The following is a 26,080-nucleotide window of genomic DNA, read 5'->3' as shown; positions in this document are numbered from 1 at the left end:
CTGACTTGGCTTCGATTTCCTCCTGTACCAAACATCGTAGCGTCGGTTCTTCCGACAAGCGTCGGATGCACCGGTGCCCCTGGCGTCGGTTCTTCCGGTGCTAGCGGAACCCCCGTAGGGGCTGCCCTTCGGGCCTTGCTACGCCTATTTTCTCTTTCTCTTTGTCATCACTTGAACCTAAAAGCCTGAGAATGATCATCTTAACAATCATATTAGTCCAAGTGTTGTGTTGTCATTCGATCACCAAAATCACTCGAAATGGCATAAATGGTGCCATGTTCGTTACAAGCGTCATCTGCCTCAACGGTTGGACTTGGATTGTCGTCACCACAATAACCCGCATTGTTTTTGTACCAACTTGCAGAACATGCAGGGCATTTATTCAAGTCTTTGAAACTATCCCCACAATACAAAATACAATGATTTGGGTATGAATGGATTGTTTCAACACCCATCATGAACGGGCTAGCAAGCTTCTTGGCTCGATATGTGTTGGCTGGTACTTTATTTGGCTTTGGAAGCAACCAAACCAAGATACATAGTAGATTGTTGAAACTACCATCTGACAAACTATGCTTAGCCTTCAGAGTCAACAACTCCAATATGAAACGAAGGACAGTCCAGTGTTTCAGGCATCCCTTTGATCACTCATATATATTTTTCTCTACTGATTTTCTCACAGCCTCAAAGTATGGCAACCCCCTAGCACTAGCAGTCAATACCTCTGTTTTGGTGTGGCGCAACAACTGGCTCCGAAAATCTCCGTCATCAAGTTCATATTCACTACTATCACTACCGATGGGCCTGTCATCGACATCATCACTATGGAATCCACCCACTCCATCATCAATGTTGACACCATCATCTCTTCTATCAACATCATAATAAGCATCAAACATTCTGTCGAACTCCTCGCCTTGTATGATTTCATCTAGTGGATTATTCGTCGGAGGGGGAGCATCTATCTCGCCATGTTTCTTCCAGATTGTGTAGTCCTTAACAAAACAACTCACCATCACATGCGATCTGATTGTAGTTGGGTCACTAAATACTTTCAAATTCCTGCAGGCTCTGCACAGGAAATGTATCAATTGTGTATTCTCCTTTCTTGCGTGGTTCTCCGCAACTTTAATGAATTTATCAAGTTCTCCACGAAAATATGTGTCTAACCTATTTGCATTGTACATCCATGCCCTATCCAAATATGAACAGCAACAAATAATAAATAATGGATTAAAACATTCATAAATTCTTATCTCCAAGGAAAACCATAAATGGCAATAAAAATATACACCTTTAAATGCGTGGATACTGAGAAAAGTAATTTACATAGTACTAAACGAGAAAAATTAAAACCAAAGATCATGCATAAATTAAAACCTATTATCGTACCACTACATCTTAAAAAAGTTCATGCATGTGTGTAAAAAAAAGGAAAAAAATCAAATCTTCTTCTCCCTGCTCCATAGATCTAGTAAATAATTTGTTTAGGAATGAGGGTAAAACATATAGATCTAGTCCAAATGCTTAGATAATCTTGTTCTCCTACTAAAATAGCACAACTTCATCCAAAAGTTTGAGGCAAATAGTATCTTAAATGGCTAATCCACAATATGGAGATCTAGATCTAGGGAGAGGCAAAGTGAGCTCCATTTGAGCCATAAATCTAACAAAAAATTTTACAAATGACAAGGATTTAGCATTAACTTACCTTCTAGAGCCCCCAACTCGATGGAAATCAAGTTGAAAACCTCCCCTTTTTTCTTTTTTTTCAGATAGTGTGCCCTCCCAAGCCAAATGGGGGTCGGGAGGAGGAAGAAGGTGCACAGAATTTGTACACTAGGAGAGGGTTGGCGGTGAACCGCCCGTAAACATCCATTTGTAAAGGTGGCTCACTCCCCTTCTCCCAGCCGGCCCTAAAAATGGACGCCATTTGTAAGGGCAGCCGTGGGGTGAGCCGCCCCTACAAATGGTATTTATAGGGGTGGCTCGATCGCTACAGTACCGAGAATTATTTGTATAGGTCAAATTTTGGTCCGTTCCTAAAAAATGGGCCATTGCTACAAATTTTTTTTGCAGCAGTGAACCAAACAGCCCCTAAAAGATATCATCTGTTCTCCATACTTTGTACTCCCTCCGTTCCAAATAATAAGTCATTCCAAGAATTTTGGAGAGTCAAACCATTTTAAAGTTTGATCAAAATTATAGAGAGAAATACAAAGATTTATGACATCAAATAGGTATACTTTAAAAATATAACTAACAAATAATCGAATGATACTTAATTGGTATCGTAAATGTTATTATCTTGTTGTATAAATTTGGTCAAACTTAGAAAATTTTGATTCTCCAAGATTCTTGGAATGACTTATAATTTGGAACGGAGGGAGTACATTGATATGATATGATGTTTTTTACAGCCGTAGCACTGTATGACCACGAACTTAGTAAAAAAGTAGAAAAAGTTTAGGATAGTGGTTGCCTCGATCGACGCCTCCACCATATATGGCCCGTATGCCTGTATATCGTGCTGGCATCTCGAGAACGTCCATGTGTTCACATTGGGACAAGCAGCGGGTACACGGAAACTAGAAACCACGGCCCAACCTTTTTAATTTACAAATGCAGCTTTAATTTTTTGTCGTTGGTTTGGTAACCTTTTCATATGTCTATAAAACGGTGTTGTGGAAGACTTTTTTAATTTTGTGGATTTGACGGCTCAATTTTCGAAAATGCTTATAGGAATAGGATCTGCATTTCGTGGGTTCATAAGGTTGAGTTTACGTGTGTTTCGAATGTTTGAGTTGTGCTGTGTAATCTTAAAAAAAGATGAGCCAAATATGTAGTAGGACTAGCGGGAGTTATCAAAATACTCTATACTCCCTCCGCGAGTTTTCCATTTTAAATAATTTTAAATTTCATAAAATTTATAGAAAATAATATTAATATATTTGTTACAAAATAAGTATTATTAGATTTATTATATATTTGAAGACATAAATATTAGTAATTTTTATATAAACTTGATTAAATTTGAAATTGTGTTTGAGTTCTGGGAAGGCGAGTCGCATTGTTTTTTACCTAGGGAGTAGTGTTGACGGGGAGGTAGCTCTAACAAACTATACTCCAAGAGACTTGATTAGTTTACCAAGTCCTCCAAATCCCAGGAGATATTTCGATACCACTTGCAGGTACGACTACAATAAAAAAAAGCATGGGCGCATCACGCTTAAATTAAGAAATCATATTTGGCTATTAGCATAAAAAATTGATCCATTATATGCCTATGTCCCTAATTGCGTGCCTTTGTCCCTCCGTGACCAAGAACACAAATGAGTAACTGAAATCAGATCTGTATGTCTGACGGGAGTGCAACTCTCCAGTCCTAACAACGAGCAGGTGTGTACGGCTCTTTATATCCATTATATGCCTATAGTATCCTTCTTATCTCTACTGAACATGTATAGATCTAGCACACTAGATTCTTCTTACCTATTCATTCTCTTTTTGCCTCAAATCTGCAAGCCTGTTTGCGTCTTTTAGATCTGCACGTCGATTTAATTTGCTTCTTAGTGACAAGCATCTTGTTTGTGTCTTCAGATCTCTGCAAGCCTGATAGTTTATCCTCATTTTGACAGGCATCTTTTTGTCTCCTTTATACTTCGTGTTTTATGGTTTAGTCCCGTCATAGGATACTGTCCCCAGCATTTCCCGCAGCTACCAGCAAAATCTCTCTCGCACAGGTGCGCACTTCATTTTTAAGTTTCTCTAGTTGTCTTCTCGCTCATGGTTAATGATTGCTTATGGATATCTCTCAAGCTAGTTGACCTCAAGCTTTAGATCTAATGTCTTGAACATCTGAAAGATTCAAAAGTCTTCATTACAACACTGCAGGTCTTCTCCAGGTAATTGCCATATTTTTTTCCTTGATAAGAACATCATGGGACCGGCTTTTTCGATAACATTCTATCCAATTCATCAAGTTTAGCATGTTCTGAAATACTCCACAAAGTTTATGCTGCATCATCCAACTTGCTGCCAACTTTGTAGGTTTTTTCATGAAGGAAAAATGACCCCTTGTAGAATAATAATGAATAAACCGGACATACTATGTGACAATGTAGTTCTTTAATCAAAATTAAGAAAACATATTGTGCAATATGCCACTGCTTTTGCAATCCAATCTCAGCTTGTACTAGCTACATACATACGCATGGATGAGCTTGAATTTGATTGCTCTAATTTTGTATGCTCATTGCGATACTTATTAGAATGGAAGAAATTTATCTGAACCATGACCCTCTAGAGAGTATACTGGATGGAAGGACCAACCCAACAAATTTACCATTACCATATTTACGATACATAACCCAAAATTTCTCCGAGGAGCGAAAAATCGGAAGTGGTGGGTTCGCAGATGTTTACAAGGTATTGCTAATTTTAGCTGCACATTTCGTGCAAGTTTCCTCAGTGAAAAAAATGTTAGGCTAATAACAGAAGTTAAACAGGGGGTGCTCAGCAACAACAGGATTGTTGCTGTGAAGAAGCTTTCCAATGAACAGACAATCACAGAGGAGACATTTTATCGCGAGGTTGATAATCTAATGGAAGTTAAGCACAAGAATATGGTACAGTTTCTAGGCTTCTGTGCTAATACAGAGGACATACCTGTGAAAGACCCAGAATTAGAAGAAAAATATGTTTATGCGGAGCAGAGGGAAAGATTGCTATGCTTTGAATATATAAGCAATGGAAGTCTTGACAGATATCTTAGTGGTATGGAAATAAATGTGCAAATTGGCACGTGATCAAGTTATTAGCTTTGTTTGTAGTCTTTCTTCCCTTTACTCACTGATTATTATGTACTTATGCAGGTGAATTAAGAGGACTTGAATGGAATGCTCGTTATCAAATAATTAGGAATATTTGTGAAGGATTACGGTATCTCCATGAGGACAAACATATGATTCATAGGGATCTCAAGCCTCAAAATGTATTGTTAGATGATTTTATGGTGCCTAAAATTGCGGATTTTGGTATATCAAAACTCCTTGACGATGGAGCATCAAAAGCCATCACTAAAAGTCCATGGTCTTCACTGTAAGCTTTGCGTGAAAAGAAGCTAATGCTTTCTGCAATGTTTTTGTTAAGTCATATTAAAATCACATTTTTATGCAGAGGATATTGTGCTCCGGAATTCACAGCGCGTGGCGAGGTTTCATTCAAATTTGACATTTATAGCTTGGGTGTTATTATCACCGAGCTTGTGACTGGACGTAGAAGCCGAAACCCCAGTATTCAAAACGTAAGAATTATTTACCTCACTATTTTACAAAGAGAAGATCGATGCACAAATTTTACCTTTTATGTACTGCACTTCTTAGATGAGTACTTTATATACCATATAAAATCAAGTTGGTTGGCTGGCAAGATTACAACGCACATGCTAATTCAAAAAAAAAATATCAGAGCACAAAACCTTCTCGTATTTATCTAGTGCTTCATTGTCTTGACGTATACAGAAAATTAATTAGCGAGTCCATCAACAAAATCGAGGGCATTGGCACCAAATATCTCAAAACATACGCCATGCTATATAGTTTTAAATGGATATATTTTGGACAAGCCTCAAATGCTTTTGATTGGAGCCAGGAACAGCAGAGCAGGTTCGGAAGCCTGACTGGTCAGCACTCAGCAGCAGGATCAGATGCTTGAGTATTTATCTCTTGCGTGTAACAAAAGCTAAATAGAGCGTCGTCCCCAAAGAAAGAAAATAAGAGACGACCATAAGATTTAAATTCAGTGCACTTATATTAGTCTTGTAGTGAATTTCTATATTTGAAAGTCCAAGGTAAAATAAGGTGACCAGGATGGAACTGATGCTCTGTAGTCCGTTCATTCAAAAAAAATATTACCATTGTGTTAAGCGACAAGAGGACAAGAAGCGAGTACTGAGAAATTTTCCTTTACCATCATACTCAACAACCATTGGAGTCTCTCTACTAGGGATGCAAGTTATTTTGGGTTGGGTAGACCCCAAAAAGTCATAAAATGAACTTGAATGACATTGTGCATAAATACTTTGGGAGAAAAAATAAACTAGAGTGGTATACCATTGTAATTAATTAGATGGCCCAAAAAACACATTGGCAATGGCAATGCTATCTTGATTAATTAAATCATCCAAAAAATATTGTTGGATACCCACTTTTGCATCCTTAATGTGTACAAAACATAGAACTTCTGACACCTGCCCGCCGCTTGGAGGGGACATAGAAGCCGTAGTGGGATGTGCATTTGGAGGATTAGTTGCGTCTTCTGTACAAGCTCTGAGGATGAATCGGAGGAACACATCTGCTTTTACATTGCCCTTTTGTTCAAGAATGTTGGAATAGTACAGTTATTCTACGGACCTTGCCCTCCTGGTCACCAGCATTTGCCTTTGTGTAGTTAAAGCAACAGTTTGCAACTCCTTTCTTCGTAGAGGTCATCATCCTCCATTCTTGGAGCATTATTTGGAAATAAGAAACAATTTCATCTTCAATGGAATTCAGCCGACCACCCAGATATGAAAGCTTCTATTCACCATGTCTTTTCCATGGTTATCCATAGGGCAAAGCAAACGTACTTTCCCGGCATTAAAATTTGACTATGAATTAAATTAGGCCTATGAGTGCTTTCACACATCAAAATAATATATTAAAGTGTATGGCAGGTTCTTAAACATATCTTCCTATGTCACTTAGCTTCATATACACACAGATTGCGTATTCGGAACCTTATCCTTAGCTTCAGGTGTCATATAGGTTCCAATACTTCCAAAATAAATATCCGGCGCTCCTAAACATGGCTTCAAATATCATCGAGGTCCATGTTTATACAGATATAACTTAATTATACTCAAATAAAGTAAGCTTTGCCTTAGCGTCTCACTACTCCAACAGGGGCTATCACCCCGGTTCTAAAACTCCATCACCGCCGGTTTTGGACCCCGTTGACTTAGGGCCGATGGTGTACATGGAAAATTATGCTCTGTTCTAGGAAGATTAGTCAAACTTAATAACTTTTAGCTATGCTTTGCAAACCAGAATCAATGGCTTATAACCAACATGACTTACCTAATGAGATATGCGGAGAAGCTGGAGTAGCAACTAAATGAGTTATAGGAAAGGAGGCAATGAAAGTGATGGCTTGCTTGAAATTATAACAACTTGATCATATCATACTTTAATGGTGGTGAGATGACACTGCAATTTTAGAGTAGAGGAATTTAGGGGTTGAGACATGCATTATTTTGATATTGTAGGCACCTAAATGGTATCCAAAGCCAAGTTTGGGGAGCTAGATTTGCAATTTAAGAGTATAATGAGGTATGTGACACAGCCTGACAAGTTAAGAGCCGGCCATGAGATTTTCTCAAAAGAATATACCTAAGTGGAAACAATTTGTGATGTTGAGCGATGCACTCATATGCTTTCAGTTTTTTATGTTCAAACCGCTGATATCACGTTGAAATGCCAGGTACTTCGAAGATGGAGGTACAGGTGGAATAACGCGGAGGGAACAGCATTGATGTGCCGACAAATAGCAAAGTGCATTGATATAGGGCGACAGTGTAGAAAAGAAGATCCCAAAGAACGGCCTTCCATATCAAAGATAATGAGCGATCTCGATGAAGTGGACAGTGCAAATGGTCGGAGCAGCAACCCCGATGATGAAGAATCAGGGGATTTAAAGGTAAAGTGCTATGGCGGCCAAATACTGACCATTCAAGCACTTGAAGCTATTTTTTTTTGCTCCAAAGTGTTTTCTTGTTTCACTACACAGTACACTATCAAATCAATTGTCTTCTTCTATTCTCTCCATCCCAAATTATTAGTCATTTTGGTTTTCTAGATACATTGATTTTGCTATGCATCTAAACATGATATGTATCTTGATGCATAGCAAAAAACAATACACATAGAAAAGCTAAAACTGCAAATAATTTGGAATGGAGGGAGTACCTTCTAAGAGTTACTTTGTATATACAAACCCTTGCACGCTAGCATATCTTACTTTTCATAGATGATGAACATTTATTAGTGGGAAGGAATTAAATATCTAATCCTCGGTGAAATCCTTATAAAACAATTAATGATATTTTGCTAAGTCGACAAAATATAACTTAACATTTTTGCTGCAGATAATCCCTGGATTCAATTGTCTGCTTTTGGTCGAGCCTCTCGAATTGTTTTTTCCTTTCGAGATTAACAAGGACATATCGTGTCCACTATATCTGACGAATCAAACAAATTGCTACATTGCCTTCAACATCCACCCAGCGAGCCAATTGCAATACTGCATAAAGCCAAACTTGGGCATTGTTCCACCACTCTATAGTTGTAGGGTCAACATAACATTGCAAGCACAAGACAAGGCGCCGCCGAAAGATATGCTGCATGATGAGTTCATTGTAATGTGCACCCAAGTGAAAGAGGGTCTTACATCTGAGGATATAACTGACGACATTTTCAGTAAAGAGAGGGGCAATTTGGTTGAGGAGGTCAATTTGGATGCTATTTTTAACGTACAAGTAAAAACCGCATGCATCTTCCAACAACGCAATCAGGATTTACCAGCAGGGGCGATAGGAGTGTCAGGCATAGGTAATAAGAATGAGCTTGAGGCATCTGGAGGACCACAATCAAGTACAAACACCAGTTCAGTACGAACAGATCTTCAGGTAAGTACATGTTTTTCTAATATTTACTGTGCGTTCTTATAGAATAATGATATGATGCGGACACTTAAAGAACATTTCATTATCCATTTCACAAATTCATGTGGAGACTATGAAGAGCATGCTGTTTTTTTTCTTTTACGAAAATAATACCATATTTCTCTTTTTTCCAATTGGGCAACCAATATGCATATTTGTCAGCATGTTATGGTTGATATAATTCAATATAAATTGGATCTGCTCCAAATTCCTCATGCAACAGAGCATGGGACGCAGCAGTATCCAAATTGCTAGGACGATGCAAGGCAACAAAAATGTGAATATCACCCCTTAATCCATCAACAAAGCCCATAGCGTAGTAAATGGATTCAGTAACATAAGCAGTCAATTGATCTACAAGTTCCGAGAACTTCTCTGTTGATGCCTTTTCGGGGCCAATACACGATCGCACTAGCACGTGCGTCGAGAGAAAGGGCTCGATGCAGCACTTCCTGCGTGAAGTGGTCAGACCGGTTAAAGGAACCGGTCAGACCGGTCACCGGGCAGACCAGTGATGAACCGACGAACGCTCACCCAGGAGGGACCCCCGTCAGGGCAAGCGCGTGCAGATGAAGGAAGAACACCTTCAAACATCGCTGAGATGAAGGAAGAACAGAAAATAGGGGTTGGAAGAGCTAGAGTTTGGAGAAAAAGATAGAGACGATAAATAAAGCGTATTGATTTGTGTTTTGATCGATTGGATCCCTCAATCGGCCGTGACCCTTTATATATATTAGATGGGGAGGACTTACCCCGCAAGAAATCTTTTTCATAGATCTAAATCTATGAAAATCCTAATTCTAATTTGCACTCGGACTCCTCATGGACCGGTCAGACTTGTCAGACCCACCAGTCAGACTGCTTAGCACTTGCCAGCCCGGCTACATAAACCAAACCGGTCGGACCGCCTGGGCGCACGGGTCAGACCAATGCCAATTTTGGCCGTCAACATATGCCCCTATTTTTTTTTGGTAAAGCTTACTTGCCAAAAACCAAACTTCCAGACCAAAATTGTCTGAGGACGATGATTAACAATACATCGGCCATTTATTTGTGCTAATGGTGATAAATAATTATCGACCATGACTTGCTCTATTCAAGTCGATGTTGAAACAACCTGCTTCGGCCGCCACACCTTCTTCATGATAGTTGACTTCACTGGCACGACCTGTATTTATTGTTCTATTGTCTCCTTCTTGCGCATACGTTGCAGTCTTCGTTTTTTAGTATGAGACAGGCCTGAAGGACACCACCTCGGCTGTAAATATTTTGAATCTTGCTTCGCACTCTTTCCTTCCTCTTTGTTGCAATCAAGATCTTTTTTGACAAGATTATTGATAGCAACAATTAGTCTTTGTGATGAAGCATTATTTGGATACATAGGAAGATATTGAATGTAATATGATTGCATATGCATCCTACTATATTCTAACGGCGTATAAAAATAAGGTTATGATCAAAACTAGGGGAAAACCGGCCCATAAGGCATAGCAACAAAATTACCTTGGTCTAGATCATCAAAGTCTTCAATGGCTTCACACATATTGTCCGTATGCGCCTGATAGTGATCTATCCTCTGCTAGAGTCACTCTGAGCTGGACCGGTCTAACCGGTCGGGGTATCTAGTCTGATCAGTGGCCTCTGTGCGCCAATATGGGTTAGATCGGTCTGACCGGTTGGTACAAGCGGTCTGACTGGTCATATCTGGTGTTTCTCCTGAACTCATCTGATTTACATTAAATGATTTAGCCAATTATCCATTGGCTTTAGCACAGCAGAAACAAAGCTATCTTTGGCACAACTGATCAGTTCATAATCGAACAGATCCAAGCAGTATAGGCACTTGATGTTGTCATGTGCACCAATAGAGTCAGAATCGGCCGTAGCAATGAAAGATGAAGTGTCACAATGGACTACTTCGACCTCTTCGCCGATCCACCGAATCAATAACTTATGCAAGGTAGAAGGAACGCACTGGTTTGCATGATTCCAATCCCTCCCAAAATCATATTGAAGTTACCTTGCACCTCCGAGACGAAGATGACTGTGGCAAGCGTCTTGCTCCCGATGGTCAACCCCATGAAAGCAACCCCTTTGGCATCAATGAGGTCACCTCCACCAATGTCGTTGACCGTCATGTTTGTCTTAATCAGCTCGTCATCCTTGCCACCAAGCTTCTTGAAAAAAGAATAGGGCATAAGATTTACAATAGCCCCACCATCCACAAGCATGCGAGTGATGTGCCCCCTCATATAAAGGGCTTTCAAATGGTTCTCCGATTCTTTGGATTTTTGGAACACAGCATCACGAGGCCCAAACTGAAAATGAGCAACCTTCTCCTCCTCCAGAATTATAAAGTAATCCGAAGACAAATGCACCACATTGATTTCAATGTTGCTGTGCTCCAGAGACGCCTCATAATCCACCAATTTCTCATCTTCTTGTACTGGAGGAACTGCTGAGGCTTCATCAACAGAAGGAACCGAAACAGGCGCTGCTGAATCGGCTATCTGCTCTGTGCTGGGTTAAACCGGTCTGACCGGTTGCTCAGGGTGGTCAGACCGATCGGCGTCACCGGACAAACCGGTCGGCTGGGGCAGTCCGACCTCAGTTAATTGATTTTGCAAGGTGGTTTCTATAACTGCTTCAGTTAATTAATTTTGTGAGGTGGTTTCTATAATTTTCTCGGTTAATAAAAAATGTCCGCCACTAACCGAGGCGGTTGAAATTTCTGCCCGCCCCAGAGGGGTTTTCAAAAGGTCACAGTCAATGTTTTTTGTAGCAGTGTTTGGACATTCCTAAAATATTCTCTTTAGTTTTTCACTATGGTTTTGCATCTTGATAGTGATTTGGACATCTTGACTATGGATTGGACTTCATCCATTTGACAAACTTGAGCTCACAAACTCATTAATCCCGTTGACTATATTGTCACACAATTACCGTAAGCACAACTACAACCTAATAGGGTCATATTTCTTACGGGGTAACGTATGTGGTGCAAACCGCAACCTCATGAAAACTCATGCAAACCGCGGCAAAAAAATCATCTAAATTCACCCAAAAAATCACACATGTAGATGATATGATGATACACAATCTTATAAAATATCTTGTCCAAACTCGATTGCGTTTGTGAGATATAAAATAACAAATTTCAAGCCAGAAAACTGTCCAGATAATTTGTTAGAAATTTGTTATTTTTATATCTCACAAATGAAGTCAAGTTTAGACAAGATATTTTACAAAGTTGTGTATCATCATATCATCTACATGTGTCATTTTTTGGTGAATTTAGACGACTATTTTGCCATAGTTTGTATAGGTTTTCACGAGGTTGCAATTTGCACCACATACGCAGCCTTCTTATGGACTCATAGGTAGGATTCCGAAGTGAGTTTTTGATGGCTATCGGTGTATTTTGCACACCTAACATCAATCGGAACGGCAAGACTGTTGATGAATCAGTTAGAGACCATGATAATGGGCTGGGATCAATCCTAATAATATTTTATCTGCTTTTGCTATATGATGTGATATCCATATGGTAAAGGGGTTCCTTCCAGTATAATCATAAATTTTGCATAAGTTTTTCGTATACATTTGCCATCATGTGTTCGTTTGGATTTCACTTTAATGATTGACCAATTTCTCTTTTCTTATGGATCTTTTTGTAGATGAACTCGTCGACATCAAATGCACTAATCCAGGCCGATCCCCTTGAGTTCATCCTTCCCGTGAACGCAAAGGAAGTGGAATTCTCACTAAGGATAATAAACATCACAGAGGACTACGTCGCTTTCCATGTGGGGTATTTGTTGCCCAAACAATACACAGGAACCCCGAAGAAAGGAATTCTTTCACCACGGTCCAATGTGGTAATTGACATCACAAGGTCGGCGGATGGACCACATGCAGGGAGTGACTCGGTTTTTGTCAGAAGCACCATCGTGAGCAAGAATTTCAAAATAAGTGACACCACGTATGATTGGTTCCTTAACCTTCCGGCCGGCAGCATTGCGCATGCGGTGGTGCTGCGGGTTATTCTTGTAGCCCCATCAAGAGAACTGCGGTCATGGGAGATTACACCTTATTCCATTCCTTCTCTGTCACCGATTGACAAACATGGTGGTCAAAAGTCCAATTTTGAGAAGTCTCTGGTGAGTTTGCTTTGATGTGCAGAAAAAACAATATTGAGGCCATGTTCAATGAGGTCTTCAAAACTTACTTCCACTTTTTCTTTCTTTCAAAATATATCTCCTTCCCTTTTCCTCACAACCGGTACAGGTAATGCTAAACTCTTAAATAAAAAATTTTGAAGCCCAATGGACATATGTCATCCTTTCCTTCATTCTCAAAGTTACCCTTACCATTAGTGAAGTGTTAGATCTCATTTATACTATATACCACCAAGTGGTGGTATTGTGCGTCATAAAAGATCTGCAAGTGGATCGCAATACTGGTCTATCTATACTAGTGTTTTGAAAGGACTAGTATATTCAGATTAATTGTGTATCACTGAAAAGATCATTAGTAGTATATATAGTATGCGTAGTATGAGGGTACTATGAGAAAAAATATTAATGACATCAGGATCCATTTTATTTGGACTATCTTTCTATTTGAAAATTTTAATTTTCATATATAACTGAAAGATATTTACGAAATTACCCTTACTAATGAAAGGTTAGATCTTATCTATACGATATACCACCAAGTGGTGGTATTGTATATCATAAAAGACCTTTCTCAAAATATCTTGATAAATTCAAGCCTAATGGCTGTTGCTGCTAGCAACACTGCAATGAATCTTTTCCTCATACTAGCAGGCTGCAGCCATGCCTTAGCTTTGTGTTCCCTGGTGAAGGATGTTGAGTCACTCCACATCTGTAGGTCAATGTTAAATGGAGTAAGTCGGAAAACCATATCCATGCATATGATTTCGCATTGGCAACTAAAACCAGTGGAGGGGGTCGTTAAGCATGTTTTGAGAACCAAACTGACAAAACGATCGGCAGATATTCATTTTTCTTTTTTGTTTTCCAAACATTACACAGCTAATTGATCATTTTACTACGACCATGGTGGTAATTGATATGACAAGGTTGAACCCAACGACGCCACAGGCAGCAGTGGTAGCGAATGAGGCGGTTTATGTGAACAGCACAGTCGTGAGCAAGCATTTCAAAACCAGCGCCATCACCTACGACCTATTTAATAAACCGGAAACTGGTAGATTAGTGCACAAGATGACACTGCCTGTTATTTTGGCAGCTACAAGTGGACCGCAGTCATGGGAGGTTACGACGTCACTCTCTCCACTAGACCAACAAGTGAGTTCTCCAGTTTAAAGCAATAGTTTTGTTTCAGAAATTATAATGTCTACATTTGGAATCGATTTAAAAATTTTCGGGAGAAATTAGTTCATACTACTTTAGCATTTTTATTTTTTATTCAATATCGTTTAAATTGTTTAAGAAAATAATAATCCAATTCTCTTGTTTGAACTATTTTTGGGACGCACACTTTATTACCCTTAAAAGATCGTTCTATTTCAACTCCTACCTAAGTACCTAACCAAAGCACTTCAGGGATTTTATGACGCAAAGCATAGGATTACAATCTGAACCTAACAACTCCAAAACAAAGTTAGGGGCCCATCTAACCAGACACTTCAATTACCAAAAACCAGATTTCAAACAACAGATTTCGATGATCTGATGGGTGGTTTTCCCAGCTTGGCGTCCACATCATTTTGTTTTTACACATGCGGTCTGCCATGCCATTACGAGGAAAAAGTGGAACTCAGCCAGCATACAAAGCTATGGTGACGTGGATGCTAAATGAGCAAAACAACATTATACATACACATCACCAAAATCTGCTATGCCGCAGAAACTTAAGGGGCAGAATCCTATGATAAACATAGTAGGGGGTTATGTGACACCAAGTTTATCTGAGGGCCAATTTAAAAGTTTATAATATAATTTGCTTAGAGTAGATAATTGGATAGAGGTTTTTTTTTTTAGGGCGATAATTGGATAGAGGTTTTGCACGTTTATTAGCACACTAAGTAGTGTAATTGTTTTTGGCGGAGGGTCAGCTGTAGGTTACGTAGAATAATGAAGTTTCGTTGATACCTTTGCTAAAATAACATGTTATATATCTTCATTACATCTCCAGCCCCATGCAAAATTTCAAACCATCTCCGTCGCCTAGCATTTCCAATCTGTATTTTAGAGATGCTAATAAGTAATAACAATAATGAAGATCCCCAAGCAAGGCGGGGAGACCTGATTTTCGACCCCCACCTTCATCACTATGTCCACCACGTGAGTGGATTAAATTAGACAACATTAAATTTTTCAAAATTGTTCAGAAAATACATCAAAGTCTATCAAATCAAATAAATATAGTATAAAGATATTCTTTCATAGTGGATCCAATCGAACTGATCGATTTGATGCCATAAATATTTATATACTTTAGTATAAAAACTAGGTCAAACATGAATAAAATTTTGACACAAATAGAAAAATATCAAACATTTGGAAGGTAGGGAGCACTACTAAGGAAACATGCCAAAGATCCACCCTAAAAGTACCAGTATGAAGAAGATCTAGTATCAATGCTAGCATAGGTAACAGGTCTTCCTCATGCCTGTACATTTGGAGTGGATGACACCCATGGATGAGCCTTTGGTACCAAGTGGTGTTATAAGATAACACCACCCAGTACCTAAGGATATCCATAGGCACCGGATGGTGTTACCACCCAGTACTTCTACATTAGTACCTGGTGGTAACACCATCCTGTCCCTATGGATAGCCTTAGGTACCGGATGGTGTTACCACTTAGTACCAAAGCCTCATCCATGAGTTACTAACTTTAAAAGGAAAGATATCTCTCTTCCCATCACAAGTGATACATAGGTGAGATGGTAAGAAAGGTATATGCGAGGCAAGAGATCCCGACTTCGAATCCTAGCCACTGCACGCATGTGTATTTCGCGTGAAAAATCATGTGACTGCTTCGGTACCGGGTGGAACCTTCACCCGGTACTAAAGAGAACCTTAGGTACCAAGTGTTTTACCCGGTGAAGAAGACCGAGTCTGTAGTCTCGGTTTCATAGTAATCGGTACCTAAGGCTCTCTCCAACTTGTGCGGATGGCGTGTTTTCTAATAGTGGAGTATCTTTCAGCATAATGACATATTTCATGTTTATGTGACTTGATATATATTGTGGTACATGTAAACAACAATTTTATAATTCCATTTTCTAGAAGTACCTGTAGCACATATCTAATGATAATTGTAATCTTTCTTCTGCATGTCTTTACTGCTTGATTACTCTTGGTGCTTACAATTCTAGATGATGGGGTGGTTGCCAAGCAAGGTATGCAATTTGCTTTTGTATATATGTCTTAAATACATTTTCCGTATGCCCATTTTTGAGTGTTTACACCTTCTTTGTTTGGTATTTGTATTCAGTATGAAACTGGGTTCACTTGGGTGAACTCCTTGGATGTCCATCCCACGGAGCCATGGTGAGTGGATGTTTGTTTCAGATTGAGATGATATAAGTTCATAATTATAAAGTTTCTTCTCTTGCAACCCAGGATAACGACGACTCAACAGGACCCTTATGTGCGCATATGGAATTACCAGACGCAGGCAGGTGACTGCTCTATATTTAGTAATAAAGAGCCAAGTACATTGCTAATTTTGTTGCCCACTAGTTATTTATGGGGGCAACATCCACACACCCACCCATTGTGGGGCGGGGGGTGACTATGAGCGTATTTGGATGAGAACCATAAGTGCCCAGGCCCAAGGCCAAATATTGCCGTAAAAGAGGCTACCACATTAACGTAAGTAGGCGGTTCCTGTAGTACCGACTTGTATTTTCTGTTAGATATTTGGGGATTTTATGGATTATTTAGTTCCAAGAATCAACATTTTAATCATGATAAATTGTAGTGAACTTATGACAACATGATATCTCAATATGTGCAAGTTTAATATCCTATTGAATAAGGACATAATAGAAAACAAGAACCAGAAGGATTTCATTATATACCCTGAGGTAGGTCCTTTGCCGAAGGCACTGGATGCGCTGTCTCTAGCGGGAGTAGACATTCTACTCGGCTTGGTTCCAGGTAGCAGCAGACTTCTCAATTTCTAAAGGCCACAAGCACTGGCCTATGCAAGGCGACAACCTTCGAATCTCCTTTGGTGCCTCTTAGACAAAAAATATATATATATCAGTATTAAGGGCTGTGTAGAGGCAGAGTATGTGGTCCGTTCTAAATCATAGATCGTTTTGGATTTTCTAGATATGGTTTTTATTATATAATTAGACGTAGCCTATATTTTGGTGCATAATAAAATCAATATATTTAGAAAAGACAAAATGTTCTATAATAATTTGGAACGAAGGGGGTTAGGTTCTAAGGTATACTCTCACCTTGTCTATATAGATGCTCTGGGACGGAGGGATACTATATGTATTGTATAAAACCCAAAATGTCCATCTAGTTTATCCATTGTAGCCAATCAACTTTCCACCGCGGACATCCTTAATATGTTTCTTACTGTTTATTGAACAATCTGTAAACTATGTCGATGTCAACATTTTAGATAGACCAATTCAGCATTTATAGGTAATCTTAAAAACTTATAGTTTCAACTAGTTTGCACAAAACTTTATCTAGATGTCAAACAAGGGTTGTTCTAGTGTTCCAACCTAACCCAAAAGAGTTTTGCACCCTATAGCCAACTACTCTAAGGAAGAAAAAGCACACAAGTTGCAAGTAAGAAGTGCAAAAATATAAAGAGTGGGTTAGGAAAATACAAACTTGGCACATCAATTTTTCCGTGGTGTTGGTGGGCTAAATCCACCCCTAGTCCACGTTGGAGCTCCACCAAGGTACGCTCCCGGTCAACAAGTCTCTTCCTGTCAAGAGCTTGGTCTCGCTACTAAGGCTCACCCAAGTAGATGAAGGTCTTCCCACAAAGGCTAAGCCCACCACCTCTTGCACCAGTCACCTTGACGCCGTCTTCACTGCGAGCTTCCACGAAGGAGGGGTCTCCTCATCCCCCGCATAAAGCCGTCGCCACTGTTCCACGACAAGCCGAAGGATTTGACTTGCCGGCGAGCCATCAAGAATCTAAGTGGTCGGCACACCAAGATTACACTAGTGGTTCACTCTAGAACCAAACATAAGGTAGCAACACCTTGCTCTCTCAATCTCTCTAGGCATAACCTAGCACTAGCACTCCGAAAACATGACCTAAAGCCTATGGATGCGATCAATTAGCACTATTGATGGCTTGAAGCTAGTCTTTAATGTTTATGTGCTTCTCCTGAACTCCAGCCACATCAAATGGGCCAGCGAAGAGGGTATTTATAGCCAAACAACTCCAAAGACCTATTGCTCCAATGGCCAGGTTAGGTGGGTGTCAGATCATCCAGTCACCCTAAGCTTACATGCTAGCCATTGGCCCAACCTAGCACTAAAACTCTCAAAGCATGTGCTAAAATCCTATCGATATGATCAATTAGCACTATGGATGGCTTGGAGGTCTTCTTCAGTGTCTATGTGCTTCTCCTGAGCTCCAGCAACCTCAAATGGACTAGTGAAGGGGGGTATTTATAGCCGAACAATTGTAAAGAGTCATTACTCCAACAACTGAGAAAACAATTGTAGTGTTGGATAAACCGGCACTCTCTATAGGTTGGTGTCAGATCATCCAGTCCTCTTAAGCTTGCATGCTATCCATTGGCCCCTTTCTGCCCAAAGTCACTTTTGCTTGTGTCATTGGTCCAGCACTTTGTTCGACGCTTCATCCGACTCTCGTTAGTTTATCCGGCGCTGAAGGGTTTTCTTCCCAAAACCTTCTAGATGTTTTGTGTCAATAGTTAGAGCAATTTGGAATTACACCGACACCTTCTTTCAAAGTGTCGAACCATACGGTGTTCCTGAGTATCTGCGGAGTTGATCATCATTTGAATTCTTCATTATTCCAACATGTTCATTTTCTATGCTGTCGGATCATCCGGCACCCTTTTTCATGTTGAACTCATTTAAAGAATCATTTCTTTAAGTTCTATTTTGGTTTCTTTCTTTGCTAGAGCTTATGCTTCATCCATGGGACCTAAGATCAATTCACTTGAGAAACAAAATTAGTCTCACTGATCATGTTGTCACACAATTACCAAAATCACAATAATAGCCTTGATGCGTCTTGTACTTGGCCTCCCCCTAAGTCCATGGTTTCTCCCCCCCCCCCCCCCCCCCCACCCCCCCTTTGCTTTCTCAAAAATTTTGAATTTTGTATTGAGTTTTTCTATGGATTCTTGTACCCCAATCCTTGCTTGACCACCAAAATGATCTGGTTTGACTCCAAACGTCTCCCCTTTAAAATAAAATCACCTAAAAAGGCTTAGCAAAATAATATAGCTCAAGGGGAAATTTTAGTAGCCTAAGGAGTTAGCTCTATGAATTCGGATTCATATAGGATGATATCAAAAAAGATACCACTTTGAAGCTCACTAAGGTGGAACACAAAATCATGAAACATGCATGATATAAGCTAAGCTTTCCACAAAAGTATGCACAAAATGATAATATGAAATCAAGTGCACAACTCTATATTTTGAGTAAGAAAGCTTAGATCATATCATGCACGGAGGTAGCCCAGATGTAAGAATTGACAATGATACCAAAGAAGGGTTTGAACCTTGCAAACCTCCGGAGGAGTATAGTTACCTTGATTGTACCACTTGAAAGAAATTTGGGTATGAGCTCTTGGTACACTAAGGTGAGCAAATGTATGAGCACAAAGTTTTTGAACTAAGATATAGAATTTAAGTTCGATAGAGCATGACTCAATATGCATGAAAGCACACTAATTTCTCTAATCACACTTACAGAGTTGTTAGTTCACAATGTGAAAGATGCTCCATCAAGAGACTACAAAGGATAAGCGCTTGCATACTTTTTAGTCTCCAAAATCAAAAACTATACGATGAACTCCCTCTAAATGTATGCATTTAGTGTTTGAATCACCAATTATTATTTTTGAAAACAATGGGATCATCCGGTAGTGTCGAATGAACCAACGCTATGTTTAGGTGGGTGTCTGATCATCCGCTCCCCCTAAGCTTTCATCCTAGCTATTGGCCTTTCTGTCCAAAAGTCACTTTTTCTTGGATCACTGCACTGATGATTTGTCTGATGCTTCATCCAAGCACGTTGGTTTATCTGGCGCTGAATGGTTCTCTTCCCAGAACATGTTTTGTGCCAATCGTTAGAGCAATTTGGAATTGCATTGACGCCTTCTTCCAGAGTGTCAGATCATACGGTTCTAATGGGTATTTGTGCACTTGATCGTCGTTTGAGTTCTGCATTAGTCCGACCTGTCCATTTCCACACTGTCAGATCATCAAGTACCTCTTTTTCATGCTAAACATATCCAAGTTTTATGATACAGTCTGTGCAATTCTTTGAGTTCATTATTTGTTTCTTGCTTTGCTAGGGTATAATGCTTCATCTATGGACCTAAGATCTTTCACTTGACAAACTTGATTAGTCCCATTGATCATGTTATCACACAATCACTAAAATCACAATAATATATAGCCTTAATGCGGCCATGGTTCTTGCATTGGGGATTTCACAATTAGTTAGTTAGCCTGCTCCTTACCATCACAGGCTTGGTAATTTAAACTAATCTCACAAGTTAGATAAAAAAACTCGCGTAAGTGAAACCTCAGTTGCTGACTAAGATCACATCCCCAATCCCCACATTGGGTTCTACAAGTGAATTTAATTCTATAATAAGAGAATTTAATCCACATTTTCTATTAGCTAAAGTGCATATTAGGAGTTTTCTGAAGAATGGGTTCACCATTATATCATGTCATCAACGTCCATGATATATTGCCAACAGAATCTGGCCCTGATCATGGAGATGCAATACAAAATTATTGATTAGCCACCGAGGAGATGACCATCTTTATTTACGCAACAGAGTGAGACGGTGAAAGCCTCCTTGACTGTGCGTACAACATATGCTGAAGATGTTAAAATGGGACAACAGAAAACAGCAGGTAGGGGAGAGGATGGGCAGAAGGCTGTGGCCTGTGGGCAAATAATTCTGTAGAATATACTTAAGCACTTGAGACGGCATGAGCCCATGAGCCCTGGACAATATGATATATACTAGAAGCTAGCTATCTTCATTTTCGATTCAGAAATGAACTAATATGTGCACTACACTTTTTTTGTAAGCAGGAAGTGAAACGCTTTTGTCTCGGAGTTCGCGAGTTACAAGGCATGCTTCTGATTTGGCCTTCCTTTTCTTATTACATCACAACTATTGTAAGCATGCATAGAGTTATATTACTGTCATTGTGGTTGCAGTAACCTCGGTTAAATTTATAGCACGGGAAAAATGGATTGTGGCCGGTACCAGTTATGGTCTAATCTACCTATTCAGTTATGATCCACTCCAACAAATCCGTGTTGTGAAAGCGCACTCGGGATCTGTCAACTCTCTGGCCATCCATCCGAACGAGCCATATGTCCTGTCAGCATCCTTTGGTGGTGACGTACAGCTCCGGGACTATGAGGAGGATATGGAGATAATCGAAAGTTTTTCTGCAAGAAATTGGTGCGCAAGATGTGTCGTGTTTGATCCATCAGGAGCTACTTTTGCTAATGCTTGCGGAGATTTAATAAAGGTTAGTTCTCTTGAATATTCAATTTCATAAAACAAAATTGTGGACGGACACACAAACATTTTATCTTTTTTCTAATGATATTGAAATAACTACAGATGTGGAATGTGGATTCCGGTGAGTGTAAGCTCATACTGTCTGGACATTCACACGAGGTGACTTGTTTAGAGTACTTTACTCGTGAGGATGAGTTATACTTGATCAGTGGTTCTCAAGACAGAACTGCCAAGGTATGGCACTTTGACGACTTTAGTGAAGAATAATAGTCTAGATATGTAAGGCTTCATTATCAGTATAGAATGTTGACTATGACCGTTGCTTCTTTCTTGACTCAGATATGGGACTGTCAAACAGGGCGCTGTGTAAAGACACTCCAAGCGTACTCGCCTGTTCGTGCGGTCTGTTCCCATCCAGATCTTCCAATACTAATTACAGGTTCATATGACGGGTCACTTCGCCTTTGGAACTCCACAAGCTTCAGGTAATTGTAAACACCTGTGTGTTCTCTTGACCGCAAAAATAAAATCTTTGTACTACACCCTCTGTTCCTAATATAAAGATGTTCAGGCAGTAAAATTGAACTGTCAGGACGTCTTATTATAAACAAAGGGTTAAGGCCTAGTGACCCCATGGACGGCAACGTCTTATTATAAACCCCCTTAAAGGATTAGCTCTATCCATGGACGGCAACATCTCCAATTCTCCAAAAAAAAATTTGCAAAAAGAAGCCTACATACTTCTTTCCTATTCATCAGGCATGTCCTTGGATGCCGTGCTACATTAAGGTGACTCAGAACTGGCTCTTAGACTACTTACCGTACTCTAGCTGAGATTATTCCAGTGCAATATTTCACCTTGGGCCTTCTTCATCTTGTTTGGCCAGCCTCGGTAGGGAGTGTTATCGCACAGTTACCAAGACTCAAAACTTGGTAACATAGTGATGACACTCTTCTCTTATTCAATGAAATTCCTCTCCTCTCTCTTTATAAATGACTCTACCATATCAGAAAATTTGCTGATTTGACATAATATTTAATGCTCATGACTACTATGATACTCTTATTGGAATTGATCTTATATAAAGAAAATGCCACGAGGGCTAAGGGCAACTCCACTGTATTGCACGTGTGTTTCGCTAATATGGGACCCACCTGAGCAAAAATTGCTCCAACGCTTAGCATTATTTCTCTAGTCAAAGTTGGTCCCACACTCACATATAAAGATTCTCTCTTCACTCCTGAACAATAACATCTACTATTCTGATCATTTGCTCTCATCTCTCTGGCAATGGGATCTTGGATGCAACTTTTTTATTTGTATCTCATGCCCAAGTTAGCTTCCGGCCGGTGCCAAGCAAGCACCTCTTGCAAATTTCACTCCAACATTTAGTTATGATGCTATCTCTTCTTTGCACACCCTCAAAAACTCCGAACCGGAGCTGCTCTAAGTCCCCAGCCGGTCCTTTTTCTTTTAAATCGTATGAACTTCAGTGCTTTAGGATCTTTATGTCCAGAGCTCTACTATCAATTCTGCCCACTGTTTCCCAATGACTGATGATAACGGTAACTTCCATGATTTTTTCGATCCCCCCCACTAAGCAACATCATTTTGCACATTTGATATTTTCTAGAGTAAACACAAGGAGTATCATATATTACGTCGTGAAGTACTTACGGAGTTTTTTTTTTTGAATTAAGCAATAATGTCCAATTTTTGGGTAGAGCAACAAGATCAATCTCGGCATATCATGAGATGTCTGACATACTATAAATACTACCATTATTTTGTGTTACGGACTCGTGTAAACCCCTGTTATTGTACCAGAAAAACTAATACTTATATCGCACTCCGTATGTTTTTCAGGCGCGAGCGTATAATGAAGTTTGACGTCGGAGGTGTGAAAGCTATAGCTTGCTTAAAGGGGTCAACAAGGTATAACATGATACTACATATGCTGTTTTAAGAATTTAATTTGCTTATTATTAAATGACATTCAACAACCACATGACTTTATAGTTGCAAATAAAAACACAATAATTGCAGATAGAATAATCCTATATATGTAGCAGTATGGTGTTCTGGATTGGAACAAGGAATTGCTGCGTTTTCTCCTTGTAATGCACATATTGGGAGTCCTAGAACAAGTGGTTTAGCGTACGCCGTCCCAACAGCAAATATAATAATACTGGTATTTGTTTATTCCAGCAGGATTGTGATCGGACATGCTGGTGGATTAGGATTTGCAGAAATTGGCCCCGAGTAATTGAGTGCATGAGAAGCCGCGTATACAAGCTAAACCAATAAATTTCAAATAGTTACGTCTTTAACAATTCATCCATCCACTCAAACTTAGAGCATGTCTAATAATATAGCAAGCTGTTGGCTATACATATTGTTGCCTGCTTCTCATCAAGAGCCATCATTAATAAACACTCGTATAGTTATCTGTAAGATTGGATGTTATAGATTGGCCATTTTCTCCCTTTTTTCTGTTTCCTTTGTGTTTCAATTGTTTTGTTTGCTTTGGACCACGTAGAGGCGGGATCTTGCATGAGGGCCCACTTCGTTCATTTTCCCTTGTATTTCTCTTCCAGACAAACAAATGCACTATTACCAAGACTGGCATGTCAGCTCTACAATGAAATGCAATTGTCTCTCCCATGTAAAGTTTCATTGCATTACTTCAGAAACAGGCTGCAACATTTAATTTCAGTATGGTGTTATGATCAAATGTGAGATTTGATGAAAACATAACACCCTCACTGCATGTTTCAGGACTTCGACCCAAGCCTGCCGGATTTCTTGGGGATGAAATTTCTCCCCTTCTCTCCTAATAATAAGGTTGCCAAGTGAGCAAAATTGCCGATGTGTCATAGAATTTAAGGCCCATAAAATTCTTATGAAACCCTCTTGAGATTGACTTATTATACTTTGCTCCTGGGGGAGAATGATTGACATTATATTTCAACGGTTTCACCTTTCTTTAACCCATTGGCTACTACTCCGGTGACCGGTTGAGAACTGATGGAAAGGGGGTGATGCACTCAGAGATCATGCTGTAGAATCGATCTCATCTGATTATCAGATCAGCCTCCATGCGAGTCCTCGCAATCTGACCCATAACAAGGTTGGAGATCTTGAACTTGCCACCTCGTTTGCTGAGCAATCATGTCGAGTTGTGGAGAGTCCAAAGGTGAGAACTCGGTGGCGCAGCTCACGCTTCCAAATGTGAAACATGAACCTTAGGGAATGATGGCATTGAAGTATATTGCCGCCATCAAGATGTCCAAACGTACACTAGTACAGGAAACTTGATTTATCTCAGTTGGGAACCTGGAATATTCACGGTTTCTCAACCGGAACCACCGGATAGTCCTTGTAAGGTTGATCTCCTTTCCACACAGGGCCCAATGGTCGACATGGTCTCACGCCCTGATCGGGGACGCTCAGCCAAACCCTAGCTAGTGGGCCCCTGTCAGACAGTGCCGATAAAAGGAGGTTGGGGGAAAGGGGGTTCGAGTTACGAAGTTCGACGCCGCCAACAGAAAGCTCCACCTTCTAACCCTTGTCCGATCAAGCGGGGGCACTGGACTGATGGGAAGTGCCACCGGCACCAGCCACTGCACCACGTCGGCATCAGCTCCACCACGCCATTGCCAGGACTCAACCGCCTCTGTAGCATGCCGCCGTCATGTGCCTCTGTTCCAAAACCCTAACGGTGGCGCCATGGAAGATAGTGGCGGCTATTAGCAAGGTTCATTCCTTTGTTAAAGTTTTACCCCATCTACTCCTAGGGATCCAAAAGTGTTTCTAACAATGGTATCAAAAGCCGATCTAGCGAGTAGATCTAAAGAGGAAAGATGATTCGGTTACGAATCGAAAGAACCAGAGAAAGAAATCGATCCCAAATCGACAAAGTTAAAGAAAAATGCAAACCCTAACCCAAGAGGAACAAAGTGGCAGCGAGGCTTACTTGACCCAACCGCCAACTCCAGTGCCAGCCACCGCCGCGCAGGAGCCCAACGGAGCTACCGGTTCGCCGACACACACAGACAGCCGCACCTAGGGTGGCCCAAGTGTCGATGATGTTCTCTGGGAGGGAGTTGAGCCATAGGAGCTGTGATGTCTCCAAGGCTAACGGGAAATAGGAGACTTTTGTAGTATCGGTGCCGCCGGCTACGTCGATTGCTTGGGAGTAGATCCGAAGCCATTGGTGTGGTGGGTTTTGCCGTCGTACTTATTGAAGCCGATTGGTTTGAAGCCCTCGGGGTAGACGTAGAGGCTGAATTGCTGCCTGAACGCCGGGAAACGATCGGCGTCGAATGAAGCCTTGTATTCTTCCTAGAGGGGACGTGCCTCCTGCCGGGCATTGATGATTTGCCTGGCGTCGTACCCTGCAGCTGCAAAATTGCGAAGTTCAATGGAAGGGCGTCCTGTAGACGTTGGTGATTACCTCGAGGTGGTGGTTGTCGAGGTCGGTTGTTCCCTACGCCGCCGGTTGCTGAATGAGCCAGAGGTGCAGGGGTGCGCCTTGATTGGCAGCACCGATCTGCTGGTTTTGGTTGTTCTATCCG

At 40.3% G+C, this 26,080-nt stretch overlaps 2 protein-coding genes across 4 annotated transcripts; both read left to right on the top strand.

The window, feature by feature from the left end:
• The first annotated feature begins 3,268 nt into the window (after positions 1-3,268).
• On the top strand, positions 3,269-12,936 carry LOC120653441. The gene is made up of 9 exons (XM_039931191.1): positions 3,269-3,399; positions 3,639-3,905; positions 4,272-4,428; positions 4,509-4,776; positions 4,875-5,100; positions 5,179-5,305; positions 7,522-7,737; positions 8,186-8,725; positions 12,439-12,936. Exons 3-9 carry the CDS (start codon positions 4,273-4,275, stop codon positions 12,934-12,936), a joined length of 2,031 nt encoding a protein of 676 aa, XP_039787125.1. The 5' UTR covers positions 3,269-3,399; positions 3,639-3,905; position 4,272.
• Positions 12,937-13,823: 887 nt separating this feature from the next.
• LOC120655598 (coatomer subunit beta'-2-like) lies at positions 13,824-24,507 on the top strand. 3 transcript variants are annotated; one of them, XM_039933497.1, is made up of 10 exons: positions 13,824-14,094; positions 16,134-16,157; positions 16,253-16,308; positions 16,381-16,435; positions 21,061-21,100; positions 21,190-21,509; positions 21,605-21,736; positions 21,842-21,987; positions 23,370-23,438; positions 24,282-24,507. In XM_039933497.1, exons 1-10 carry the CDS (start codon positions 13,843-13,845, stop codon positions 24,316-24,318), a joined length of 1,131 nt encoding a protein of 376 aa, XP_039789431.1. In that variant the 5' UTR covers positions 13,824-13,842; the 3' UTR covers positions 24,319-24,507. The 3 variants fall into 3 exon arrangements, with proteins under 3 accessions (XP_039789431.1, XP_039789430.1, XP_039789429.1); XM_039933496.1 differs by lacking the exon at positions 24,282-24,507 and adding an exon at positions 23,715-24,184; XM_039933495.1 differs by lacking the exon at positions 24,282-24,507 and adding an exon at positions 23,712-24,184.
• Positions 24,508-26,080: the final 1,573 nt, after the last annotated feature.

Source organism: Panicum virgatum, chromosome 1N (genome assembly GCF_016808335.1).
Source record: "Panicum virgatum strain AP13 chromosome 1N, P.virgatum_v5, whole genome shotgun sequence".
Classification (NCBI taxonomy): domain Eukaryota; kingdom Viridiplantae; phylum Streptophyta; class Magnoliopsida; order Poales; family Poaceae; genus Panicum; species Panicum virgatum.
Note: the sequence above shows the minus strand (reverse complement) of the source record. Positions and strands in the feature narration are given on the sequence as shown.